We start from the raw sequence: 25390 nt of genomic DNA, 5'->3' as shown, positions 1-25390 counted from the left end.
ACAGTGTGCGAGGTAAGAGAAGGGTTAGCTCCAAACTTGGGTGTCTCGGGGACCAGCAGGGGGATAGAAGGGCTTGCTGTGTCACACGTCACTTCCCAATCAGCCACTTCCTAGTCCTCTAGATGGAGCTGGGACTCGGGGGAAGAATACATTTGGACACGATGGAAAAAGATATGGGAGGTGTCATTCTCCCTCTTTCCCCAATTCTGATCCTTCTCCCAGGGGATCAAAATACAAGTCACTGCTGAGCTGACCTTCTTGGCAATGGAGAAGTGGGTGAGCATGGGGAAGAGAGGCTGTGACAGACCCATGGTAGACTTGGACCCTGCCTGGGGAGTCCAGGGCAGGAAGCAGTGTGGGGCAGGAGGTTCTGGGACTGGATAATGTGTCCATTCCCAGGACCCACAAAGGATCGGTGACCTCTTGTTCTCCAGCTGTAGAGAGAAACACACACACATTGAAAATACACCACGCAGAGAATCTCAGGCCCCCAGGCACACACTGCCACTCCTACTACATGCTTTGCACAGCTAAAGTGCAAAGAAGTCCCCAGGACTCTTTTCGGTCCCCTCTCTTCCCTATGCCCCTGTTCCTGTCCTCCCCACCACCCCCAGCACACACACCTTCCGCTCTACCTCCTTAGTGCCATTAGAACAAGTGATGACAACACAGGGAGGAAGTGCTGCCATGGCAACACCATCCGCCACATCCTCCTGCCCACCCCAACCTTCAATCCTGTGGTGGGGCCCCAGCAGGAACAGCTACTCCATATCCACAAGGCCCCACCACTAGGGAACTGGTGGAACTGAAAGTGGTCTCCAGCCTGTTGTCATCCCATTTACCTCTGAGGTGGCAAAGAATGACAAAAGCCAGCTATGTTGTCCGTGAAAGGTGTCTGGGAAGAGCACATCCTTCATCATATCCTGGTCTCTCCCAGCTGCTCCATCCATTAGCTGCCTACTTGGGGTGGAGGTAGGGGGTCAAGAGGCCATTCTTTCCATCAGGGATACCTCCTGCCGGACTTCTCTGACTGCAGAGGCCACCAGACCATAACTTGGAGAAGGAACATTTGATTCGGGTTCCTCAGGGGACAGTCTGATCCCCTTCCCGTTGCCTTTCTGAGGCTAGTGCCCCTCTCATCTCCTGTCCCCCCCCCACCCTTTGCTGAGAACAACTACTGGCAGGTGCCTTACCTACAGCCTCAGTGGTGGAAAGACCACATGGAGGGAGTGGCCCCATGGGGCCTCCCAGGGGAGGAACTCCAAGCCCCATCCCAGTAGAAAAGAAAGAGGGGGAGGAAAAAGGTTTAGTCCAGGTAGAGAAGCTCCACTTAGCTCTGGAGAAGGAGGGAGTGAGGAGGGGTGGAGGCTGAAATCTCCCAGAAGACTCCGCTCTTCATTAGCGAGTCGTTCAACTCCTCTAAGAGTCAGGATTCTGTTCCCACTGAACATAAAGGAAAACTGAGGCCACCAAAGGAAAGAAGGAAAAATTAAGGCAGAATCAACAAAACTCCCTCACCCTCTCAGAAAATTCAGAAAAGGCTACTGAAGAGTCTCCTGTCCTGGGAATGGTGTCATCCCAGGGTGGGGTGGAGAGAGGGGGTGCTGACCTCAGGACTGGACCCAAGAGGGATTGGGTACAGGTCTCAGGGAGAACAAAGGGCATCCAGCATCCTGGTACCGCCCCCCCCTCACCCCCTACCAGGCCAAGCACGCTGTCGGCTCCTGCCTCCTAGAGCCGCCCACGCCAGCACTTATTATAGTCTCAGCTGCGTCAGGAGGGTGGGACGCCAAATTAGGGGAACACTGAGACTCCCCGAGTGGGGGGGGTGAGGGGGGTGAAGGGGAGTGGGTTTGGGAGGTGTCTCCAAGCCTGTGGGAAGGCCTCCCACCACTCAGGCCCATCCCTGCCAAGTCTCACTCAGCCTCTGTTCCCCATGGGCCTAACGCCTTCAGCCTTCTCCCCAGGGTAGAGGACAGTGAGTCGAACTCCAGGGTCCCTGGAAGGGTGGTAGACACAAAGCCGACAGACGTTTTCCATTCTATCTCCTCTTTAACCTTCTAAAAGAGCTCCACCTTGAAAACCTCAGGAGACTGAATGGGAACCCAAAAGATGCCGCCTCCCACCTCAACTGAAGGGGTCCTTGTATTCAGGGGTGCTAAAAACCTCACATGTGGGTAATCAGGTTTGAGGATGGTGCCTTCCTTAACCCCAGTCCCCTGGCAGATCCCCCCCACCCGCCATACACACCGATTCTCCTCTCTGCTTATCCCCGCTGATTCTGAGGCACTCTTGGAGCTACGGTTGCTATGGAGACTGGATGCATTTTGGTATGGGGGGTGTCAATCTGTAGACATATTCCTTCTCCTTCCACCTCAAGCTGGAGCCTTTGACTCACTTTTTGGCCTGGGGTCCTGGAGCCCTTAGATCTCTCCCCTCCTAAGGCACCCCCCTCCTTCCTACCCTGCTAAATTCCATGTTTGTCCCCATCCCCAGGGAACACTTTACAAGTTCACTTTGGGACAGTTGGGCTCAAGTCGTGGCCCGACCAATGCATCGCCGTGCGGAGGGTGGGGGTGGGCGAGGCGGCTGGGTGATGGGGAAAGGAACAGCGTGCAATTACCTGGGGGGAGACAAGGGGTGCTGGGAAAGGGATTTCAGGCCTCCCCATTTCCCTACTTCAACTTCCCCCAAATTGGCAGTGACCCCCTAAATTCGCTCCGTTTCCCCCTCGGACCGTCCACCCACGAACTGATTTTTTACCCTGGTCCCTAAATGACACACCCAACAGTCGCGCTCCCTAACCGTGGTGTGCTAGGGGAGGGGGCTAGATTGTTGGAGTAGGTGAGTCCAAGTTCTAGGAAATCCAGCCCAGGATTTGGGAGGGAAATCCAGTCCTGGATTTTGTACCGCCTTCTCAGACAGCGGAGCTGGTGGAGAGAAGGTTGGGGGGGAGATAGGGTGGGGGGGGCGGGGGGCCGCCTCCTCCTCAATGTGAGGGGAGCGCCCGGACACAGCGCGCATCCGGACCGAGCCGAGCCCCGGCGAGCCCCCCGGACCCTTCGCCGGGATCTCACGCCCCTTCCTTCCCAGACCCCAGACCCGTGGGTTCCCACCCCCTAAGGCTTCCCTCCTTCCTCCCCCGCCGGCGCCTGTATCTCCATCCCCAGCATCCTCCCCGCGCCCCTGCGAATCCCCCGCACGACCAGCCCATTAGCTTTCCACCTTCCTACAGACCCCCCTCCCCGACCCCCATCCCCGGCCCCTGTCCCCTGAGTCCCCATTCCCCGCCCCTGCCTCCCCCGCAGCGGCTCTTCTTCTTCCCCAGCCTCGGGTCCCCCTTTTCTGCCCCCTTTTCCTCCCTCTCCCCTATTTGCCCCCACTACTGTCCTCCCCGCCCTCCTCCGCCCATCTCGGCGCCCCCACCCAGGCCGGGGTGCAAGGTCCGGCGCGCCTCCCTGGAGCAGCACCAAGGTCCCGGGGCTCCAACGGGGTGGGGGCGCAGGGCGGGGAGCATGGGGAGGGGGCGCCCCGTGTGATGGGAGGGGGGCGCAAGCGGAGGCGGCGGAGGCGGCGGCGACAGCGGAGCCGGGCTGGGGGCTCAGCGGGGTCCGGGGGCTGGGGGCAGCGAGCAGGGCGGCCCCATGGCCGGGCCCCCCTGAGGCAGTCCGGGGGAGTCCCCTCCCCTCCCCAGCTCGGGGGTCTCGGGGCCCCATGAGCCGGGGCGCGGGCGCTCTTCAGCGCCGGACAACGACCTACCTCATCTCGCTGACCCTGGTCAAGCTCGAGTCGGTGCCTCCGCCGCCGCCTTCTCCGTCTGCGGCCGCAGCCGGCGCCCCCGGGACCAGAGGTGCCGAGACCGGGGATCCTGGCAGCCCCCGAGGCGCGGAGGAGCCGGGCAAGAAGCGGCACGAGCGTCTCTTCCACCGGCAGGATGCGCTGTGGATCAGCACGAGCAGCGCGGGCGCCGGGGGCGCCGAGCCCCCCGCCCTGTCCCCGGCTCCGGCCAGTCCGGCCCGCCCCGTCTCCCCCGCTCCCGGCCGCCGCCTCTCCCTTTGGGCCGCCCCTCCGGGGCCCCCGCTCTCCGGGGGGCTGAGCCCTGACCCCAGCCCGGGGCGCCCCCGCCTCCGGCGCCCCTTGCTCAGCAGCCCGAGCTGGGGGGGCCGGAACCTGAGGCCGGGCTGGCGGCGGCGTCCCAGGCTCGTCCTCCCCGCACCCGGGCACCGGCAGTCGGAGGCTCAAGGTGGCGCCTCCTCCGCCGGCTCCCAAGCCTTGCAAGACCGTGACCACGAGTGGCGCCAAAGCCGGCGGGGGCAAGGGCGCGGGTAGCCGCCTGTCATGGCCCGAAAGCGAAGGCAAGCCCAGGGTCAAGGGGTCAAAGAGCAGCGCGGGGACTGGAGCTTCTGCCGCCGCCGCTACCACCGCCGCCGCGGCCACCGCCGCCGCCGGGGGAGGGGGAGCGGCAGCCACGACCTCTGGTGGGGTCGGGGCTGGGTCCGGAGCCCGAGGGAAGCTGTCCCCTCGGAAAGGCAAGAGTAAGACCTTGGACAACAGTGACTTGCACCCGGGACCGCCTGCTGGTTCTCCTCCTCCGCTAACCCTCCCAGCAACCCCGGCTCCAGCCGCTGCTGTCACCGCCGCCTCCGCGCAGCCCACTGGGCCTGCACCTCCAATCACTCTAGAGCCTCCAGCTCCAGGGCTGAAACGGGGCCGGGAGGGGGGCCGAGCATCCACTCGAGATCGCAAGATGCTCAAGTTTATCAGCGGCATCTTCACCAAGAGCACAGGGGGGCCTCCTGGCTCCGGGCCCCCTCCCGGACCCCCGGGCCTGTCTTCTGGCAGCGGGTCCAGGGAGCTGCTGGGCGCAGAGCTCCGCGCCTCCCCTAGTGAGTAGGACCAGGGCCTGAGAACAGGGAGGGGAGGGCATGTGGAATGCTCAGCTTGGGGTGGAGGAGAGGTGTGCAGGGTTGACCTAAGGAAGCTTCTCTCTTGGGTGGGGGGATGAACCTAATTCACTCCACTTCCAAAGACTAAGGGGTCCTGAAAGGAGGTGGGTAGCTACCTTGTGCGACCTGAGAGATGCCTTGATTTCAGAGGGACTCAGAAAGCCTCAGAGTTTTTTGGGAAAATAATGCCCTTGGTCGGAGTGACTGTAGGAAATCGCTCGCAGAGAAGGCTCAGACCCCACTTCCAGTCTCAGCTGGACTCTGGGAGCGTGGGAACAGAGCTTTGCCTTGCCCGGAGGGATATTGAAGGGGAAGGGAATAAAGCAGCCTCAGTTTCTCTTGAGCGCTTGGGGCAGGTGGCAGGAGAGTGACCTTGCAGGCAGCTGCTCGCCAGGGATAGGTCTTCCCTGGGCTGAGACCAGGCTAGTGAGGCATCAGGGAGGGACTCTAGTTTCTTTCCGTGCAGGGAAGGTGGATTGGGCAGTACGGGAGTGCGGGAGTGCGTGGGGGCTGGAACGTGATGAATACTTGAACATGAAGTGAGAGGGGGCGGATGGGAGGCTTCACTTCCCACAGCCCATCCTGTCCCCAGAGCTGCGTTGAAACCCCCAGGGGGCTGCCCTGGAGTGACTCAGGGGGACGGAACTGCTGCAAAGGCAATTTTTACCCCCCAGAGACTTGGGAGGGGGTACCGAGAAGGTACTGGTTTTTTTCGGGGGGAGGGTGTCTTTATTTATTTATTTTTATTTTTATTTTTTTTCTGGAAGAAACAGGCTAGGGACTCTTGGTGCGGCTCACACTCCCCGGAGGGGAGGCGGGTTCGGGAGCGGGGGCGGCCCCCGAGGTTTGGCTCTGGAGCGGGTGGGAGCAGATGGCTCCGGATCCCAGAGTTCCCGCCGCAGCTGCGGCGCCCCGGGAACGTCCGGCCAGTGTCAGGCGCGGGGGCTGGACCGGCGGGCGGAAGGAGCATCGTACCCCCGCCCCCAGGCCTGTGGCTTCTCCCGGCCAGGAAACTGAGCCCTTCCCCACACTTCTTTCAGAGGGTGCTTGTGGGGAAGGTGTGGGAGAGGGAAGCATAGACAAATCCAAGCTCCACTGCTCGGGCTGTAGGAAGCGGTCTGGGCCACCATGCTGTTGACCTTGAAAAGGGGGAGGGATATCCCTCAGTTTCTCTCTTGTGAAGTGGAGATTGAGGAAGACCCACTCCCTTCCATGTCCCAGCCCCACCTCCCAGGATCTGCCCGGGAATCCAAGTCAGGCCGGCAGGGAGGAGACCCTCTTCCGTGCTTCCACAGGGAAAAACCCACCACTGTCAGAACCCTGGTCCCCCATCTGGGGCAGGGACTTACGTTTGGGGATGTGCTTTAAGGGAGATGCCAACTGAAGTATTTTTGTCTAGCTGGCTCCGTTGCTAAGCAACCACTGAGCGGCAGCAACAGCTGTGGGGAGAGCAGCGGCTAGGATGGGAGGACTGGGGACCACTCTCAAACCTAGCCTTTCTACATAGTTCTCTGGCCCAGCCAGAGTCCTGGGGGTTAAGGGAAGCTGAAAAAGGAGGAGGGGTGGCTGAGGGGTGGGGATGCTCCTGGGCCTGCAACATCCTCTCTTATGGCTCCTTTCCTATTACAGAAGCTGTGGTCAATAGCCAGGAATGGACTTTGAGCCGCTCCATTCCTGAACTGCGCCTGGTAGGTAACCGAGTCCCTTAGTCTGTCTGAGGGCCGACATCCCACCCACCTCACTCAAGTCTCTCCCATTCACCTCTTCCCTTCCCTGTCTCTGTGGGAATGGGGAATAGTTTTCCAGTTCTCCTGAGATCCTGCCTTCGTAGCACTTTCCTGGGGCTTGATCTATCCTTACAACTTTTTCTTCTCTAGTCTCTTTTTTCTTGTTTGTCCACGGTCCTCCTCCAGGCTTCTCCTCATTTCTGGCATCTCCCCTTTAGTTTTTCAGTTCTGTTGCACAGAATTGGGTAAAACTTTCCAACCAGTGTCTAGGGCTGTGACGTGACCACCCCCCCCGCCCCCCCCCCACACACACATACACAGTACTGGGTTGCTGAAAATCTTCAGCCTGTGGTCCACTTTGAGCTTGGGATCCTTTCTTACCATGCTCATCTGATCTTCCCGAACGTTCTCACCTGACCCACCATCATCTGGTCCCTGCTGGCTCCTGCTTGGATGATTTAACACTGCCAGTCTTTGAGTTCTCTGGAGCGTTCAGGCCCAAGCATTTGGCCTCCTTTTAATTCTCACCATCTCTACTCCACAATCTTGTTCTCAGGGCGTGCTGGGCGACGCCAGGAGCGGGAAGTCATCGCTCATCCACCGATTCTTGACTGGCTCATACCAGGTGCTGGAGAAGACAGAAAGTGAGTTCTCAGGAGCCATAGGAAGCTAAGGCTTTGGGTCAGGAATCCAGGATCAATGACTAGGCAGCTTTGGAGACCTCTGGAGGAAAGGATGCAGCCATAATAGCTAAAGTACAAGAAGCATGGGGAAGCTTCATGACCTGTGACCCCTGACCTACTACCACTTTCAACCCTCCTGGACAGGTGAACAACACAAGAAAGAGATGTTGGTGGATGGACAGACTCATCTGGTGTTGATCCGAGAGGAAGCCGGGGCACCTGATGCCAAGGTGAGAGCTAAGGTGTTGGGGTAGGCAGGCTGGCTGGGGTTGGCAGGGGCCGAGAGAGAAAGCTCTAGTTCCCCAGACCTCCCTGGGCATCATGTCCAGAGGAGTGGACTTGTCTGACCCTCCCTTTGCTCCCTCACGCCCCGCAAGTTCTCAGGCTGGGCAGATGCTGTCATTTTGGTCTTCAGCCTGGAGGATGAAAACAGCTTCCAGGCCGTGAGCCGTCTCCATGGGCAGCTGAGCTCCCTTCGGGGGGAAGGACGAGGAGGCCTGGCACTGGCACTGGTGGGGACACAAGGTAAGGAGGGTCTGGGGAAGCATGGCTTTCAGGGGAGTCCTTGAGACGGCTGCTGAGGTGTTGCCCAACATAGGTGAGAGCATGGTGAGGTGTGGAAATGGCCCTGGGACTGCAGTAACCCCCTGGAAGGAGGCTGGTCTCCAAATAAGGGAGCCATTAAACCAAAAAACCAAAGCAAACAAACAAAAACAAAAACAAAAACATCCCCGGGTCTGAGCAGAGAAAAGAGGACTCTTAAGGAAGGAAGGGACAGCTATCACAGCAATCTCCATTCCTCTGAGGTGTCACTCACCTTGTGTTCTCACACTGTCATTTCCTGTCACCACCCTGGGAAACAGAAAATCTCAGGCTCCGGTGTGGACAGGAGCCTTCCATCTTTCCCTTGGTTCAGCTGGGTCAGGCGGACACCTTTCAGAGGAACGTATCTAACAAAGAGAAAGCACGAATGAAATGATGGCGAAAATAAAGGGGGCAGAGAATTTTTATAGAATTGTAAAATTCTCACAGAAGTGATTCAGAGGTGCTCAGGTGCCACCATGGCCCCGTACCCACCGGTATTGAGCTGGCAGGACTTTCTGTCTGGAGGCCTATGCTGCAGGGGCCCGTTTCCACCTGCCGCTTGCCTCCTGGTTCCTTGCTGCCGAGGGAACAGTCCACCTGTTGCCCGTGGACATTCAGCCTTTTCCTGGTTCACACACCAGATGACCTCCCACTCAGGTCAGGGCTCACTGGGTTTGCAGGGCAGGGCGATGGTCACTTGTGAGTCTCAGCCACTTCAGACCTTGTCAGGAAACTCTGCTCACCTCTCGAGTATTCTTTGAAGACACGTGCACAGAGCTCACCCAGCCTACTCATACCGCAGCTGGGCTTGTGAGCCGGGCCCCGCATTCGAAGAGGAGGGAATATTCTCTCATAACCTGTCCTTAGTGGGCCCAGCCTGGGACTGGAGCCAAAGGGAGAAGAAAGTAGGAAAAGTGGCGGGAAGGCCCCCTCGTCCGATCCTGCCCCTTTCCTGTCCCCTCAGACAGGATTAGTGCTTCCTCCCCTCGAGTGGTGGGCGATGCCCGGGCCAGGGCTCTGTGCGCGGACATGAAACGCTGCAGCTACTACGAGACATGCGCCACCTACGGGCTCAATGTGGACCGGGTCTTCCAGGAGGGTGAGCACGGTGACTCCCCGGACACGTGGGAAGCCAGGAGCTGAGGGCCTGGGGTATTCTTTGGGCATCGAGGCCGCTCCCAGTGAGTGACGGGAAATTAGCCTGCATGGGAGGGAGGAGGGATCAGAGAGGTCAGAGAAGGTGTGCTTAATACCCACATGGTCTTTCTGGGCTGAATGAGCTGCTCAGGCTACAGGTGGCATGAAGGCCATGGTAAAGTTGGCACCGGTGTTATCTCCTGGGGAGTTCTCAAAACTGGGCAACAGAGGCGGGGGGGTCTTGGGTATCTGCCCCGTTCGTGCATCCTTCCTTTCCCCCTTCCTTCAGTGGCCCAGAAGGTGGTGACCTTACGAAAACAGCAACAGCTTCTGGCTGCCTGTAAGTCCCTGCCCAGCTCCCCAAGCCACTCAGCTGCTTCCACTCCTGTAGCTGGACAGGTGAGTTGGGGTTTCAGCGTCCACAGCTGGTAAGATGCAGAGGAGGGGCTGGTGATCCAAGAACAGGTACAGAGGACCTAAGGAGGTGGGGGAGGGGGACAAATGGATATGGCAGTGACACCATTTTTTAAAAAGGGCACTGGGCTGGAAATCAACCAGGTTTGAAACGCTGTAATGTCCTCGAGCACCCATACCTCCCAAGGTTTCAGGAAGATCGTATGGCATGATACTTGCAAAACCTAAGGCACTATGACAGTGAGGAGTTTTATTATTAATAATAATACAAGTCAACAGTGATGAGATCAAGGAGTGTCTCAAATCCCTCATAACTAGATGTAACTCTAGCTTGGTGGGGCGGGAGCATCTCAACTGTTCTGCTGACTCCTTCATCGATCCCCAGGCTAGCAATGGGGGCCACACTAGCGACTACTCTTCCTCCCTCCCATCCTCACCCAATGTTGGTCACCGGGAGCTCCGAGCTGAGGCAGCTGCAGTGGCCGGATTGAGCACTCCAGGGTCCCTGCACCGGGCAGCCAAGCGCAGGACCAGCCTTTTTGCGGTATTGGACACGATGACTCCCCCATCCTCCTGTTCCCTGTTCCCTGCCCATCTTCCCTGGTCCCTAGACTCCTCTGTCGGGCCCATTTTCATCGTCTTCCCCATCCTTCCATCAGTGGATCCCTCTATCCGTTCTCTAACTGATGCCAATAACCATTCCAGAATCGTCGGGGCAGTGACTCTGAGAAGCGCAGTTTGGACAGTCGGGGAGAGACAACAGGGAGTGGGCGAGCCATCCCCATCAAACAGGTGGGTGGTCCAGGGGCTGGGGGCAGGTTGGGGCAGGTAGCTGGTCTTGACTGGCTTTCCTCCCACATGTCTCTTTCCGTACTCCAGAGCTTCCTACTGAAGCGAAGTGGCAACTCCTTGAACAAAGAATGGAAGAAGAAATACGTGACCCTGTCCAGTAACGGCTTCCTACTCTACCACCCCAGCATTAATGTGAGTGGCAAAGATTGGCTGGACCACGCTGGCTAGCCTTGGACACCCTTCCGCCTCTACCGGTCTGCGCTCTCACACACGTAAATGTCATTTCTGGGCAAGCCCTGGTCCTGTTCTCTTAAGTTCAGCAGCCATGTGTGAGGCATCCACCGTGCACCCATGCTGGAGATGGGAAAGTAAAGACATCTCCCCAGGAACTTGCAGTTTAGTGGGAGAGCATGGAGGAAGGACCTCCACTGGGTCTGCCATCCAGGGAATACTTTCTGGAGGAGATAGTCGCAGGCCAGATCTGTTGGGCCCATCCCCTAGAAGCTCGTCCCAACACAGGCAGCCCCCAACACGGTGTCCCCTCTCTAGGACCTCTCCAGCCCATACTCTTGGCCACTTCCCAGCAGCACCAAGGACCTCAGCCTTCCCGTACTCTCAACCCCTGTCCCCCTCCAGGATTACATCCACAGTACCCATGGCAAGGAGATGGACTTGCTACGAACGACAGTCAAAGTCCCTGGTAAAAGGCCCCCAAGAGCCATCTCTGCTTTTGGCCCCTCAGCCAGCATCAACGGGTTGGTCAAGGACATGAGCACTGTGCAGATGGGTGAAGGTCCTGGTGAGTGGTTCTCATGACAAAGAAGCAGGAGAGGGGCCAGAGCTGGGGGAGAAGGAGGAGGAAAGTGGGGGCTGGGACTGGGGAAGCGGGAGGGTAGGTGATAAAGAGGGACTACATAAGGAGTGGGGCCCAAAGACAGAGGGGCTCGCTGAAGCTTTATCTTGTTCCCCTTCCTACAGAAGCCACCACTCCCACCCCAAGCCCCAGCCCCAGCCCCAGTTCCTTGCAGCCACCACCAGACCAGACATCCAAGCACCTGCTGAAGCCAGACCGGAATTTGGCCCGAGCCCTCAGCACTGGTCAGTGAGGACCCACCCTCCATCCACTGTCTTCCAGATCTGAATGGGATGTGGGTGGGAAATGAACTTGGGGTAGAAGCTGGGAGGCTGGAATCAGTGCATGAGTGGATACACTGAGCATCTGCTGGGTGCCAGGCACCAGCTCAGTCATACTATGATTATCATAGTGGTTAAACACAAGTGGGTTCTAGAGCTAAATTGCCTGAACTTAAATCCTGGCTTGCCACTGGGGCAAGTTGCTTGACCTCTCCATGCCTCAGTTTCCTCATCTGTAAAATGGAGATAATAGATTCTATCTCAGAAGTTGCTTTGAGGCTTAAACAAACTGAGCACGTTGTCCAGCACATAGCCAGCCATCAGTATTTGAAATGTTTGGAGGTATAATATATGTACGTATATATGTGACAAGTAAATGGTAACAAATCATCCTCACAACAACCTTGTCAGGTCAAGATTGTTATCCCCATTCTAGGGATGAAGAAACTGAGGCTCAGAAGATTAAGTGACTTGCTCAAGGTCTCAAGGCCAGTCAGTGGCAGAGCCAGGATCTGAGTGCAGGTCTGACTCTAAACCACTCATCTGCCCACCTCCCCAGGAATGATCAAGGGGGACCTCCTGGAGAGGAGGGGGACCAAAGCTAGTTCAGGGGAGGAGACAGGCTATGGAGAAATCAGGAAATCTGTGGAGGGGGCAACTGAGGTAGCTGTGTCCCCCTCCCTAAGACTGTACCCCATCTGGAGACCTGAGCCCCCTGAGTCGGGAACCCCCTCCTTCTCCCATGGTGAAGAAGCAGAGGAGGAAAAAGTTGACAACACCGTCCAAGACCGAAGGCTCAGCTGGGCAGGCTGAAGGTGAGGCCCTGGTGGGCAGTTCCACTCCCACCCTGGACCCTCACCCCCAACTCCAGATCCCTGGCCTAGCTCCTTCAGGAGGAGGAAAAGTGCCTGAGCTGAGTGCTTGACTATCATAACCACTTTGCACATAACTTAGTAAGAAATGGATGAAGACCACTCAGCTCCTGTCCCTCCTCCCATTCGCCAGACGATGTTCCCAGCCCTGCCACTCCCCATCCCGATGTCCCCCATTAGTCTGTAGCTCCTGTCACCTCTCTTAATGACCCTCTGGTTTCTGTTCCTGCCCTCAACTCCACTTGCCATCCCAGTCCCTGCACCCAGAACCCCCTATGGTCCCCACTGACTCATCACCTGACTTCAGTGTCCCCCAGTGACTCCTCAGCTCCTGGACTCTGCGCCCACCCAGCCCCTGTTCCCCATAACTTCTCATGGTCACCAAACTCTGCCAACAGCCCTTGACCACAGTGATCCATATTCCTGCCCCCGGTGACCTCCCCAGACCCCTGAGACTCCTCTGGAACCCCAGGACCTCCTTGTCCCAGGCCCATGACTCAGCTTCTGCCCCCTCTCCCTGTGTTCACTCAGATCCCTTCCCTTCCCAGAGACCTGGCTCCTCATTGGTCATGATAACTGGTCCCCAACGCCCTGCTCTCTGCTGGGTGCTCAGACCCAGGTTCCAGATCTGCCTACTCTCATGGCTCTTGGCTTCTGCTCTACTCTGCTCCGGGGCCACTGACTTTAGTTCTGCTTTCTCTCCCCATCTGTCTGTCCTGCTTTGTCTCTGGCACTCTGTCACTATTTCTCTCCATCTCTCCATCTGCCTCTCTTTTTCTCCTTTCTTGGTCTCTTTCTCTGTTCTGCTCTCCATTCTATCTCTATCTCCTTCGCTTCGGGAAACCAGCCAAGCGCAAAATGTGGAAACTAAAATCCTTTGGTAGTTTAAGAAATATTTATAAAGCAGGTAACAAGCGGGGAGCTGGGAGGGGCGCTCAGCTGGGGTGCAGATGGGTGGGGGTGCCCTTGCCTTCCCCTGCATGTGCTCGGGCTTCCTGCTCTCCCCCACCTTCTGCTTCCCCAACCCCTCTGCCCCACTCCCAGGGGCTTGGGATGGAAATCAGGGAGGAAGGGTTTGGGGAAGGCAACCCCTGTTTGAACCCTGTCCCTCATGACCCTCATCCCATCCCCCCACCCAGAGGAAAACTTCGAATTCCTGATCGTGTCCAGCACTGGTCAGACGTGGCACTTTGAGGCAGCCAGTTTTGAGGAGCGGGATGCCTGGGTCCAGGCCATCGAAAGTCAGATCCTAGCCAGCCTGCAATGCTGTGAGAGCAGCAAGGTCAAGGTAATGGTCGGGGTGAGGGTTGCGGGAGAGCAGAGATGAGTGTCTCAAGAGTCTGGAGAAGGGCTCAGAGGGAGAGTCAATACAAACCCCAACCCTTTCTGCAGCTACGCACAGACAGCCAAAGTGAAGCGGTGGCCATCCAGGCGATCCGGAACGCCAAGGGCAACTCTACCTGCGTGGACTGCGGGGCCCCCAGTGAGCGCAAGGGGGCAGCGGAGGGGTCTGGGAGGGAATGTGATTCGCTGGAGTTGGCGAATGCTGCCTGTCCGGCCAGAAGCCAACCTCTGCCCTCCCTCCCCAGACCCCACGTGGGCCAGTTTGAACCTGGGCGCACTCATCTGCATCGAGTGTTCTGGCATTCACCGGAACCTGGGCACACACCTGTCCCGAGTTCGTTCTCTGGACTTGGACGATTGGCCTCGGGAGCTGACCCTGGTGCTGACGGCCATTGGCAATGACATGGCCAACCGCGTGTGGGAGAGCGACACGCGGGGCCGCACCAAACCCACGCGGGACTCTTCGCGGTACGTGTGAGGGAAGGAGGTCGCTTAGGGTGTGCGGATCCCGAGAGGTTTCGCCGAGGAAGGGGCAGAGGTCCTGGGTGACGGTCCCTAGAGCCCTTCCCGTTCATCCTTGGTCTTGCAGGGAGGAGCGGGAGTCATGGATTCGCGCCAAGTACGAGCAGCTGCTATTCCTGGCGCCGCTGGGCACTCCAGAGGAGCCTCTGGGCCGCCAGCTGTGGGCCGCGGTGCAGGCCCAGGACGTGGCCACCGTTCTCCTGCTTCTGGCCCATGCGCGACACGGGCCCCTCGACACCAGCGTAGAGGACCCGCAGCTCCGCTCCCCCCTTCACCTGGCAGCCGAGCTCGCCCACGTGGTCATCACGCAACTGCTGTTGTGGGTACGTGGGGGTGCTGGGGTGGGGAAAGGGGTCTTTGAGAGCTCCACCTAGGAAACAGCCAGGAGCGGGGGATCCTGGAAGCGGGCCTGGAAATTGGGGGAGAATGTCTGCGAGTGTAGGCCCTACGGGGACGCTTGGTGACGCGGCCGTTTCTGTCCTCTAGTACGGCGCCGACGTGGCCGCCCGCGACGCACAGGGCCACACGGCGCTGTTCTACGCCCGCCAGGCTGGAAGCCAGCTGTGCGCCGACATCCTTCTACAGCACGGCTGCCCGGGTGAGGGCGGCAGCACAGCCACCACCCCCAGCGCAGCCACCACCCCCAGCATCACCGCCACGCCCAGCCCCCGCCGCAGGAGCAGCGCCGCCAGCATGGGCCGTGCCGACGCCCCCGTCGCGCTGGTATAGTTGCCCAGCGGGAGAGACACCCCCACTCCCACGCGGGCCGGGCACGACCACACCGGGTGGACCGCTGGACAGATGCACCCACTCACCTCTCTAAACCGCACCCCGCCCCACGGGAGCACTTCTTTCCCCCACGAGGGCACAGCCCCCACGCCTCCCAGAAGACACAAACTCACCTCCCTCTCCCCAAAAAGGCATGGAGACCCCAGCTCAACACGCCCCCTTTCCACCGTTTCCACACTTGGATTGCGCTGGGTCTACCCACTGGGTGTCTGCGGAAGCAGACGCCCTGTCGCGGTACCTGCTGCAGGGAGCTTGGCTATGCCCGCTCGCGCCCCCTAGGGGTGGAGGGGGGAAGACCCAGTCCTGCTTGTGCTCGACAATCCCAAGGCTGGAGCACAAACCCAGGCTGGCTCCTGGGGCGACGCCACGCCAGGGGGAGGGGTTAGTACGCGGGAGGGCTAGCCCCGGGACTTGGGGCCAATACCCGGGCCCCCACCTCTTCCATGCTAATCTCACTGCCCAGTGAAGGGGGAAGGGCAGCGAGGGGCAGGACCCCTGCTGCCCAAGGGGGTAGGGGGGTCCCCAACCCTTTCCGTGAAAGGGACCATGAGGAGTGGAAATCAGGACGTCCCCCCACACCCACCCATGGATGGAAGCTAAAGGGCTGGGGGAGCCAAGAGCTTGGGTCCCTCCTCACTACTATCTTGGGAGGGAGAAGAGAAGGAGCAGAGCGGGCTAAGGGGACTGGGGAGGGACCTTGTAATTTATTGCTTTGTTCCCCAACAAGGGGGCAGGGGCGGGCAGGGGCTCGGGGAGGGCGTTTCCGGGTAGGGGAAGCCAAGGGTGGGCAGAGGGTGGGGTGGGGTGGGGGTGCTCTCGGGTTGTGAGTGTCTGTGACCGTGACTGCGTACCTGTGACTGTGCAGCGCCCGTGGTGATCTGGGGTAGGGGGCACCCCTACAGTGGGACCCCTCCCCCACTATTCTTCCTGTCCAGTCCCTCCCTTCCACTGGAGCAGCTCCAGACCCGTCCCTCAACCCCATGATCCCTCCCAGCCAGGGCTAAGAGGATGTGAGGTGGCTGGGAGGGTTACCAGGCCTCCTTCCCCATCCCCAGAAAGGGGGTGGTGGGGTGGATTTACCTGGCCCAGCCCTGCCTCCTTTAATCAATCCAGCCCTTGGGCCGTCTGTGTCAGTGGTTTCCGGTCTTTTTTCTTTTCTTTCTCTCTCTCTCTCTCTCTCTCTCTCTCTCTCTCTCTCGGCTAAAATATTTTTCAAAGGACCAGGTAATTTTGGGGAGGGGAGAGGGATGGGGGCAGGGGGAAAGGCCCCCATCTCCTCTGAGGCAGGTGGTGTGAATCTTCTTCAACAGCAATTAAAGAGGAAGTGATTTTGTCTAGGGGTTGAGCTGCTGGTTTGTTCTCTAAGAGGCGGGTCAGGGAACGGTCTTGGTCAAGGTGGGGAACTGGAGGCGGGGAGTGGCCCAGCGGAGGGTGCCTCTGCCGGGGCTGGTGACAGGGCAACATCCAGGCACGAGGTGGCAGGTCAGATACTTCATCATGTGGTGGAAGGAAACAGGCAGGGCAGAGCCACAGTGGGAATCCAGGGAGCAGAAAAGTCAATGACTCCCAAGATGACCCTGTTTCTGGGAAGGAGCTGCCGTGTGGAAGTTAGGGGACTCTGAGGACAGGGGAGAGGCTGCTTGGAGAGGCGAGCAGAGGGGGTAGCTTTGGTTGAGAGCAGGAACCTTGGAGTCAGATCTGAATTTGAAACCAGGCCCTCCACTTCAAGGCTGGGTGGCCTTGAGCGGGTTACCTTGGTGGCATCTGTTTATTTGTAACCTGAACAATATCTGTTGAGAAGGACCCGGTAAGGACTGCAGCACTGGCCGGGGAGGACCACCCTAGGTACCCGATACCAGAGGTAGAGCTCATTATAGTAAGGACCTGGGGACAGAGGTAGAAAGTCTGTCTCCCAGCCGAAGTCCCTGGTGTTTGCAGACTCCATGCCCAGCTGCTGTGGACATCTGCCCACCTCCATGTCATCTACAGGGCCACTGAGGCCCCAGCAGACTGAGGCCAGTGCTGCCCCAACAGCTGCAGTTCTTCTGGTTCAGCGTGTAGCCAATCCTGTTTGTCACACGCAGCAGAAAGCGTTTGCCCTGATAGAAGGACTAGGTGGAGTGGTGTTGGGCCGGCAGCCAGCGCAGGTTGGGCACAGCCACCGCACGTTGTCATTCAGTCAGTGGCCCCGCGTCTTCTGGTAGAGGCCCCTTCCCCTCAGTCCCACAACGACGACGTACAGCTACAGGTGTGCCATGAAGCTAACAAGGCGTGGCTGCAGCGGCAGGTCCAGGTCCCTTTCACGTGGAGGCCTGATTCTCCAGGATTCTAGGCCGAGCGATCACCCAGCACAGCAGCCTGACACAGGAAAGGTGAATGCAGGGTCGCAGGGGCAGTGACAGGTGCAGATGCAGGGGCATAGTTTGGGAAGGCAAAACGAAAGGAAGAGGGGAAAGTAGCAAAAGAGACTCAAACAGGAACGCCTGGCCCGTCTGTCTTTTGGCTCAGAGACCCTGGACTCCCGCGCTCCATTTCCACTTTACTTCTTAGTGGCAAAAACTCACTCCCTTCCTCAGAAGCTCAGTGTGAGAGAGTGTGAATGAGGAGGAAGTAAGGACCCTGGAGAGCATGAAATCACCACAGGGAACCATGGGCCGGTGGGAAGTTCATTTCCAGCCTGTGGCGGAAGGTGGTCAAGGTGTCAGCAACTCCCCGCAACAAATCCCAACACTAAGTAATCCACTGAATTCTTTTTATCATGGGCTGCATCTTTGGCCTTGTGGGAAAAATAAAGGGTGTAGTGGATGGAATGACAAAAACGTCAAGCCCTCCAGGCTGTGCAGAATTGGATTCTAGAAGGTGACTCCCCGGGGTGTTGGGGAGTTGAAGGGGAGCTGCTGCCCTTTTACATCCATGCCACCTTCCCGGCTCACCTTGGGTATCCTCACCTGGATTCCTGCTGTCCCTCCCCATCCCCTCCTGGTTGCTATCTGCCACACATCCCACTCGCCTCCTTTTGGTTGCCTTAGCACAGTTGGGGCAGGCCGACTTTCTCCATGGGAGTTTCACCAAAAGCCAAAGGAAAGCAAAAACGAATTTACTGTTGAAGGTACAAGATGATTGAATCTAGCGATGTTTCCAGAACTCAGCTTTCTGATGATGTTGAGTCCATCCCTATCAAATCAAAGAGAACTTTCCTGCCCCAGTCTCTGCCCGCTCCCCTATTCTGAAAGATTTCCAATGGAGCTTCAGATCAGCTTCTGGGATTCCTTCTAAGGCTCTTGCCTCCAAGAACCATCTAGTCTCTTCAGAACTCAGGAGCTGGTTGAAGTTATTGAGCACTTCCTGTGGGCCAGGTGCTGTGCTAAGAGCATGACACACACTAGATTTCATTCAATACTCAAAACCACCATCGGAGGCCAGTGCAATCATCCAGAACTTACCCGGAAGGAAGCAGCACTTGAAAAGTTAAGTAACCAAAACAAACAAATAAACAAAAACTAAAGTAGCTCGTTCAACAGCCCCACTGACAGTAAATAAAGGAGTGAGAATTGGAACCCAGAATTCTGATTACAGATGCACTTGAGGCAGGGTCTCGGGTCTTGCACAGTAAAGCATTCCTCCCCATAACAGATACAAATGGATCTGGGGAAGCAGGATTTCACAAGTCCACTTGCTTACATTTCTTTTTTAAAGTTGTTTTTTTTTTTAATGTTTATTTTTCAGAGACAGGGAGAGACAGCATGTGAGCAGGGGAGGGGCAGAGAGAGAGAGGGAGACACAAAATCCATAGCAGGCTCCAGGCTCTGAGCTGTCAACACAGAGCCTGCTGCAGAGCTCAAACTCACAAGAGATCGTGACCTGAGCTGAAGTGGGATGCTTAACCAACTGAGCCACCCAGGTGCCCTTACATTTCCATATAAAACAATTTAAGCATAACATGCAAAATAGGCACCAGTCCACATTCAGAAAGAAGAGGGTTGGTCTCAGACAACTTCCTTCAACAATCGAATCTCTTTAGTTTGCACTTCTGGAGACCTGGGAGTTCAGTGCCCTCTATCTTACCTTGTGAGTGCAGTCTTTGGCAGAAAGACTATATATCTCAGAGATGTAAAGAAGGGGGGGGGCAGTGAGGGGCCCAACATCTATACTTGGCAACAAGGAAGAGATGGAGAGACCTACCCAGACCCACCTGCCCTTGGCATAGTAGGAAGCTGGCATGTGTGGGCAGCAATGCCCTCTTTGGGCGTGGTGAAGGGTAGAGTCTTTACTGGGAGAAATGAAGCGGTACGGCCAGGTGGGCACGGGGTGTGGGTGGCAAACACAAGCTGCGGCACGCTGCTGGGAGAGAGTTCAGCAGGAGGATTCCCCTGGTGGGGGAGCTCCGCGGTGTGCGCTTGGCTTTGGGGTATACAGGGGGAGAAGAGAAGGAACAGAAATGGGTGAGGAAAAGTGTTGCAGTCCTTGGCAGGCCAGTGGGCTTTGTTTCTCTGTCCTGGCCTCTTCCCACGTGCCCCAGTGCCCACTGAGGCCACCTAGGGGGTGCGGAGCACAGAATGGTTTCAGAGAGAGTGCACTCCACCCTGAGAACAGTCAGCCTCATGCCTACTAGAGCTCCCACCCCACCTCCCCCTGAGAAGAAGAAGAAAAAAAAAGATTGACGGATGGTCCAGTTCTTTATTTGGAAACCTGATTGTTCAAGAACATGGTGGGTGGTTCTGTACCCCACCCTTTTCAGTGGGATTGTGTCAGAGGTGGTGGGCAACTCTCTCCCATTTCCTCAGAGACAGAGGGGGAAGCACCTCAACTCAGAAGTATGGATTGTAGGGAACAGCGTGGGAAGGGAGAGGAGTGGGAAATCCCAAGCCAATCCAAGGGAAGGGGGTGACCCTGAGGAGCAGTTTGGGCAGGGGGTGGGGGGCCTGCTGAACTGCCCCACTCTTCTTGCTCTCCCTGCCCTCCTCCACGCAAGAGATCTCACCAACTCTCCAGGTAGGGAGGGGAAAGGAACCAACAAGTTAAGTGGCTGGTACCAGGGCGGGCTGGAGAAAGGAAGGGGTTGTGGGGAGGAGCCTGGGAGAGCAAACCCGGCAGGCCCAGTTGGTCTTGGGCAGGTCTGAGCAGCAGCCGTGTGCTCCTGCCACACCCCCCCCGGGGGGGGGGGGCAGGATCGGCTGGACACCAGGGTCTGAAGCTCAGCTCTGCCGCTTAGCCTTCAGGGCCCGGGTGGCTGGTGGGGGAGAAGGCAGGGCCAGTCTAGGCAGGCCCGGGACTCCCTGGCCAGCAGACGGCAGCGGTGGTCTCAGAAATCAAACTCGTCCAGGTCCCCCGTGCCCTCCCCGCCGCGAGAGCCCCACACGCGGCGGTAATTGCTCTCCAGCTCCTTCTGCCGTTGCCGCTCTTTCTGCGCCTCCTCTGCTCCCTGCACCTGCGCGGAGGGTGTGCCTTGAGTGAGGTCGCTGCTGGGGAGCCAAGGGCGCCCTGGGCTCCGGACGATCCAAGGACACGGGCGGCTCGGGGGAAGGCAGGGACCCGGCGCCCGCGCTTCGCGAGCGGCTCCGGCCGAGGATGAACCCTCCCGGCCGCCAGAACCGCCAGCCTCGAATCACAGAAGGACAGAAGGTGGCGGCGAGGCTGGGGCTGGCCAGCGTGGCCGGAGCCGCGCTCTCAGCTCCACGGCGCGCTAGAGCAGGGCCAAGGCTTGGAGATCCGGGACTGGGGGCGGGCGGCCTCTCACCAAGATATTGAAGAAAATCTCCTTGAGGTTTCTTGTGTCCTCGTCAGTCAGCCAGCGTGCGTCCTCCTCTGTCCCTTCCGCGCCGGGTCGCACGATTTTGATTTCAATTTTCCCTGGAAAGGAGCCACGTGGGCAGTGAGAGGCGAGGAAGGGTGGGAGCCTCGGTGCAGGGCCTCTGCCCCCCAGGCGCCCAGCCAGGTTTCCACCGGGACCCAGCCCCTCCACCTCGGGCAGCAGGCCCTGCCAACAGCTCTTGGGCCAGCCAGCCCCAGGGCCCACCTTCCGCCGTGAGCCCCTCCCTCTCCAGCAGCTCTTTCACCAGCCCCTCGATTTGTTTCAGCTGTGGGTTTTCCCGTTTCATCTCGAGGACAGTCAGATCCTGATTGGGGCCTCCGTGTCGGAGCTTGGTGACCCGGACCCGGACTCTGTGCTCAGGATCCTCCTCTTAGAGGGGGAGACACACAGGGAGACACAAAGCAGAGCCGTGACTCCAGGTTAGGGGCTGTGGTGGTCACCTCTCCCTAAGCCACCAACGGGTTTCGGCAGTTTTCCACCTCAAACACATACATGAACCAGGGCTCAGAATAAATTAGAGCCCCCCCGCCCCAAGCCTATAAAGCTCCCTCCCCCGGCTACAGCCTCCCTCTTCCCTCCCGAACCAATAATTCTGCCTATCCCCTACAGGAAAAATGGCTGTGTTTCCTGAAGCAAAAATCAAGCCACCTGGGTCAACAAAGAAGTTTTGTTTTAAGAAGCAGGTTCAGGGGCGCCTGGGTGGCGCAGTCGGTTAAGCGTCCGACTTCAGCCAGGTCACGATCTCGCGGTCCGTGAGTTCGAGCCCCGCGTCGGGCTCTGGGCTGATGGCTCAGAGCCTGGAGCCTGTTTCCGATTCTGTGTCTCCCTCTCTCTCTGCCCCTCCCCCGTTCATGCTCTGTCTCTCTCTGTCCCAAAAAAAATAAATAAATAAACGTTGAAAAAAAAAAAATTTAAAGAAGCAGGTTCAGAAACTGTGGCTTGGTACTCCACATGCTGGTACTCGAAAGACATTCCAGTGTTTATAGAGATAGTGGGATGGAAGGTTGAAAACAGAACCTTCTGTTTGGAATGTCTGATCTCACAGGACCCTGTGGAATGGACATAAGGGGATACAGGAAGACGGAATAACTTCAAGTCTGTCCAGGCAATTGGCTTACGAATAGCTGGGCTTGCCCTATCCACACCCAACCAGCTGGGGCCTCTCGCGGTGCGAAGTCCTAACTGTTGACAGGCTGCGTCCTTCACAGGTGTGTGGACTTCAGCACACAGGCTCAGTCACAGTCATTCCATGAATATCTACAGACCACCCACCATGTGCCAGGAAAGTGCCAGGCAGTGGGTGCACAGGAGCAAACCAGAAAACAAGACAGACATGCTCTTAAGGCTGCTTCCCAAGAGGATGAATAGAAGGTGGCCAGGCAAAGGGATGGAGGCAGTGAGAACAGCGTTCCAGGAAGAGGGAAGAGAGTAAGCACTCTCAGAAGGGAAAGAGCAGGATGCCCTCCAGGGTGCGTGGGCCTGGGCCGAGGGACAAAGACAATGGGCTTGACTGCCCCTCCCTGTCTGACAGTTCTTACCTGCTGGTTGGGGGGAGGGGGGAGGCTTTTTGGGGACAACCCTCCTTTTCCTGTGCTTCTTCACCAGCTCTGGACTCTGTTTTTCCTCCAGCCTTTTGATGAGTTTGTTGAGAGTGGATGTCAGGGCCAGCATTGCCCGATCACGCTCGGATTCCTTCTTCAACCCGTCTGGGTCCAGCTCCTTCTCTGTCTGGAATGCCCAAGCAGGAGTGGAGAGTCAAGGGTCTGAGGAGTGAAGGTCAGTGGTCCGTGCTCTACCGGAGAGTAATAGCTAAGTCTCATGCCTCTCTCTGCTCCCCCTTTCCTATTGTCCCCCTCCTTTTATTAAGTAAACAACTGCCAGCTGAGGGTGCCCCATCCCAGGCCCTGTGCTGTGTGGATGCTGACCTTTGCTCCCCTGCAGCCCCTCGGCCTGTCCCTCCCCACGGGAGCAGCCAGCTGCGGAAGCGGCAGGGTGAGAACTGTGCTCACCTCCCGGATGATGTTCTCCAGTTCCCGCTCCATGCCAGCCTTCACCTCTGAGCGGAGCCTGTCTCGGTCTGACGGGAGCAGTATCCCTTCCAGTTCCTTCTCAAACTCTCCCAGTAACTGCTGTTCATCCTCGTCTTCGTCTTCATCCTCCTCCTCCTCCTCCTCTTCTTCTACCTCGTTCTGATGATCTGCGTCACTCTTCGCCTTCGCCTCTGCTTCCTTTGGAGGGACGTCTGTGGCATCATCTGCAGGCTGCTCTTGGCCTCCATTTGGCTTCCCCTGGGTGGACGGGAATCAGGAGAAAGAGGTGGACGGTTGGGGTTTCCGCAGAGACGCACGGGCGGCAGACCCACGGTGGCTGGAGTGTGGTAGGGGGCACTCAGGGGGAGAAAACAAAGGGAGTCCACAACCCGCCGGGCTGCCTTCAGGCCCAGGTCAGAGGCGGTTCCCTAAGTGCTCCCAGCAGGGGGGCAGGCTCTCCCCCTCCCTTGAGCCGGGCCTATACCTTTTTTGTTCCACCTTTCAGCTCCTCTATCAATCGAATCAAGTCCGCAGGACTCCGGATGACTTTGACCTGCACGTTGTTCTGAAAATCTGAGATGAAAGGGCAGGAATGGACCAGTTGTGTCCTAAATTCTATTTTGATTTCCTAAGGCGAGGAGAGGAGGGGACCAAGGAAGGACATGGTCCCTGCCTCCAGGACTACTTGTCTGTAGTGAGATGGGGGACGGCATAGCCACCCCCCCACCCCGAGAGCACTGGCCTACGGTGGACCCACAGTGGGGAGAGGAGGATACTAACAAGCAAAGTCACACATGCACGGCCAAGGCCCTGCTGGCAATCACTCCAGTTTTTAGGACCACAGAAGAGACTCTGGGGCCACAGGCTCCACTTCCCCAGATACTGTTCTCCCCTTTCCACAAATTCAAACCATTTATTGTCCACTCTGTTCCAGGCATTCTGCCGTGAGCTACAGACTCGTTCTCATTTAACCTCACCTCAACCCTACAAGGTAGGGGTTATTACCCGCTGGTAATAGACGAGGAAACTGAGGTTAAGTGAAACCACCCAGGATTACAAAGTCAGCAAGTGGTGGAACCACTGTGTTCTGTTATCTCCCCAGAATAGAATTGTTGCCGGGAAATAGTATCACCTCCTGTAAAAATGAATTCACTGCTGGCCTGGCAGCCCAGCCTCCCCCCATCCCCCAGTGGTTAGTTCCACCCCATGCCCACCCCCAAATACATTCAAGCAGTCAAGGACACACGGAGGGCTCGCTCACCATGAGGAGGGCCCGGAGCTGGGTCTGCTGCCTCAAGATTTGGTTCCTGCTCCTGATGTGGAGACAAGGGTAGAGTCAAGTACACACGCTTGTTTATGCCTACCACACGCTGAAGGCAGTGGTTCTGGGTTTAGCCTGGCCTCCCTAGAAAGGGGTACGTCATCTCCTAATGACCTCAGCTCACCCAGGGTCAGCCTTATTGGAGAAATGGTTGGGAAGCTGGCTCTCACCTCAGCCTGAGCCTCCTCCCCACCAGCGGCCTGGTCCTCTGGCTCACGAAGCATCTTCCAGAAATCTGATTCCTTACCGTCATCCTTGGTTGGACGTGCACCTGGGATACAGAGAACAGGGAGGAATCTGAAAGGAGGGGAGAAATGGAAGGGAGCAAATAGAATGGGGTACACTCCCCTCTGCTATTACTAAGGAATCAGGGCCCATAGTACTTCCCCCGCCCCTGACCCCCAACAGTCAGTATAGGATGGTAAGACTGGGGAAAGGGAAGAAATGGAGAGAAGTTTCATGGAACAGGGGCTCCAAGGTCCTACCTGCTCTCCTTGGGGGCACTGCTCCCGGCTTGGCCTCGCTCCACATTTGTGGCTCTAGGTCGTGCAGTTCCTCTATGACTTTGTCTCCATACTGCTTTGAGTCTACTGAAAAACAGTGTGTAGGCAGGACAAGGCCACATGCCTCTGGGCTCTCAATACCGTATCTTCTGCTTATCCGTCCCCACGTCTCTCCTTCCTCTCCCTGCTCTTCTAATTACTCACCAGCTTGCCTCTGAATGTAGGCCATGTACTCCTCAGGCTGCAGAGCAGGGTGACACAGGATGGCCTGGGGAGCAGCACTGGGTGGGGGCCGGAGGAGAGGGTGGGGGCAGAGCCGAGGAGTCCGAATGGTCAGCACATAAGAGCAGGACAGGGGCTCATCCACTCGATCAATGTAGTCCCCAGAAATACCAGCACCCTCGTCACAGAGGAACTGCCAGGACAGAGAGGGTAAACAAATAATAATTACCACTAATAATTAGCTTTAGTTCTCAGAGCAGCTGCCTTTTGTTAAGCATTTACTGTGTGTCTGGTACTGTGCATACATTGGGATATGACATTTTACATACATTAGTTCGTTGAATTATCACACCAACCTAGTGAGGGAGGGATTAGTATCTCAACTTTGTGGCTCGAGAAACTTAGGTTTGATGCAGATAAGGGACTTGGTCAGGTTGACCACTAGTAAGTGGTCAAAAATAGGAACCGAATTCAGGCAGCTTCACTGTAGGTAACCAGACAATTTTTGTTTCACGTTCTTCCTTTATATAAATACAGTATATATATCTATATCTACC

At 57.5% G+C, this 25390-nt stretch overlaps 2 protein-coding genes and 1 long non-coding RNA gene across 7 annotated transcripts in view; 2 read left to right on the top strand and 1 right to left on the bottom strand.

Moving 5' to 3' along the window:
- Positions 1–3662: 3662 nt before the first annotated feature.
- On the top strand, positions 3663–16285 carry AGAP2 (ArfGAP with GTPase domain, ankyrin repeat and PH domain 2). The gene is given in 20 exon segments (XM_030323053.1): positions 3663–4172; positions 4174–4886; positions 6576–6634; positions 7230–7317; positions 7501–7586; positions 7734–7881; positions 8906–9040; positions 9368–9477; positions 9878–10036; positions 10198–10284; positions 10372–10476; positions 10921–11083; positions 11263–11382; positions 12105–12233; positions 13138–13197; positions 13430–13578; positions 13683–13773; positions 13880–14102; positions 14224–14479; positions 14643–16285. Coding segments are annotated over 20 exon segments (3582 nt in total). The 5' UTR covers positions 3663–3714; the 3' UTR covers positions 14886–16285.
- Positions 16286–19602: 3317 nt separating this feature from the next.
- The window catches only part of OS9 (OS9 endoplasmic reticulum lectin), a 31382-nt gene continuing 25594 nt past the window's right edge, over positions 19603–25390 (bottom strand). Inside the window, exons 6-15 of one of the 5 annotated variants that reach the window (XM_030323054.1) lie at positions 24816–25026; positions 24594–24698; positions 24279–24379; positions 24049–24100; positions 23272–23360; positions 22767–23045; positions 22296–22485; positions 20962–21126; positions 20683–20795; positions 19603–20373 (exon numbers count right to left, since the gene is read on the bottom strand). In XM_030323054.1, coding sequence (XP_030178914.1) covers positions 20248–20373; positions 20683–20795; positions 20962–21126; positions 22296–22485; positions 22767–23045; positions 23272–23360; positions 24049–24100; positions 24279–24379; positions 24594–24698; positions 24816–25026 — 1431 coding nt within the window. In that variant the 3' untranslated portion in view covers positions 19603–20247. The remainder of the gene's footprint in view (positions 20374–20682; positions 20796–20961; positions 21127–22295; positions 22486–22766; positions 23046–23271; positions 23361–24048; positions 24101–24278; positions 24380–24593; positions 24699–24815; positions 25027–25390) is intronic. The other 4 variants (XM_030323056.1, XM_030323055.1, XM_030323057.1 and 1 more) reach the window with 4 other exon arrangements.
- On the top strand, positions 21125–22429 carry LOC115519216. The gene is made up of 2 exons (XR_004343888.1): positions 21125–21440; positions 21681–22429. It is a non-coding gene; the product is annotated as an uncharacterized LOC115519216 (long non-coding RNA).

This window comes from Lynx canadensis, chromosome B4, assembly GCF_007474595.2.
Source record: "Lynx canadensis isolate LIC74 chromosome B4, mLynCan4.pri.v2, whole genome shotgun sequence".
In the NCBI taxonomy this organism is placed as follows: domain Eukaryota; kingdom Metazoa; phylum Chordata; class Mammalia; order Carnivora; family Felidae; genus Lynx; species Lynx canadensis.
Note: the sequence above shows the minus strand (reverse complement) of the source record. Positions and strands in the feature narration are given on the sequence as shown.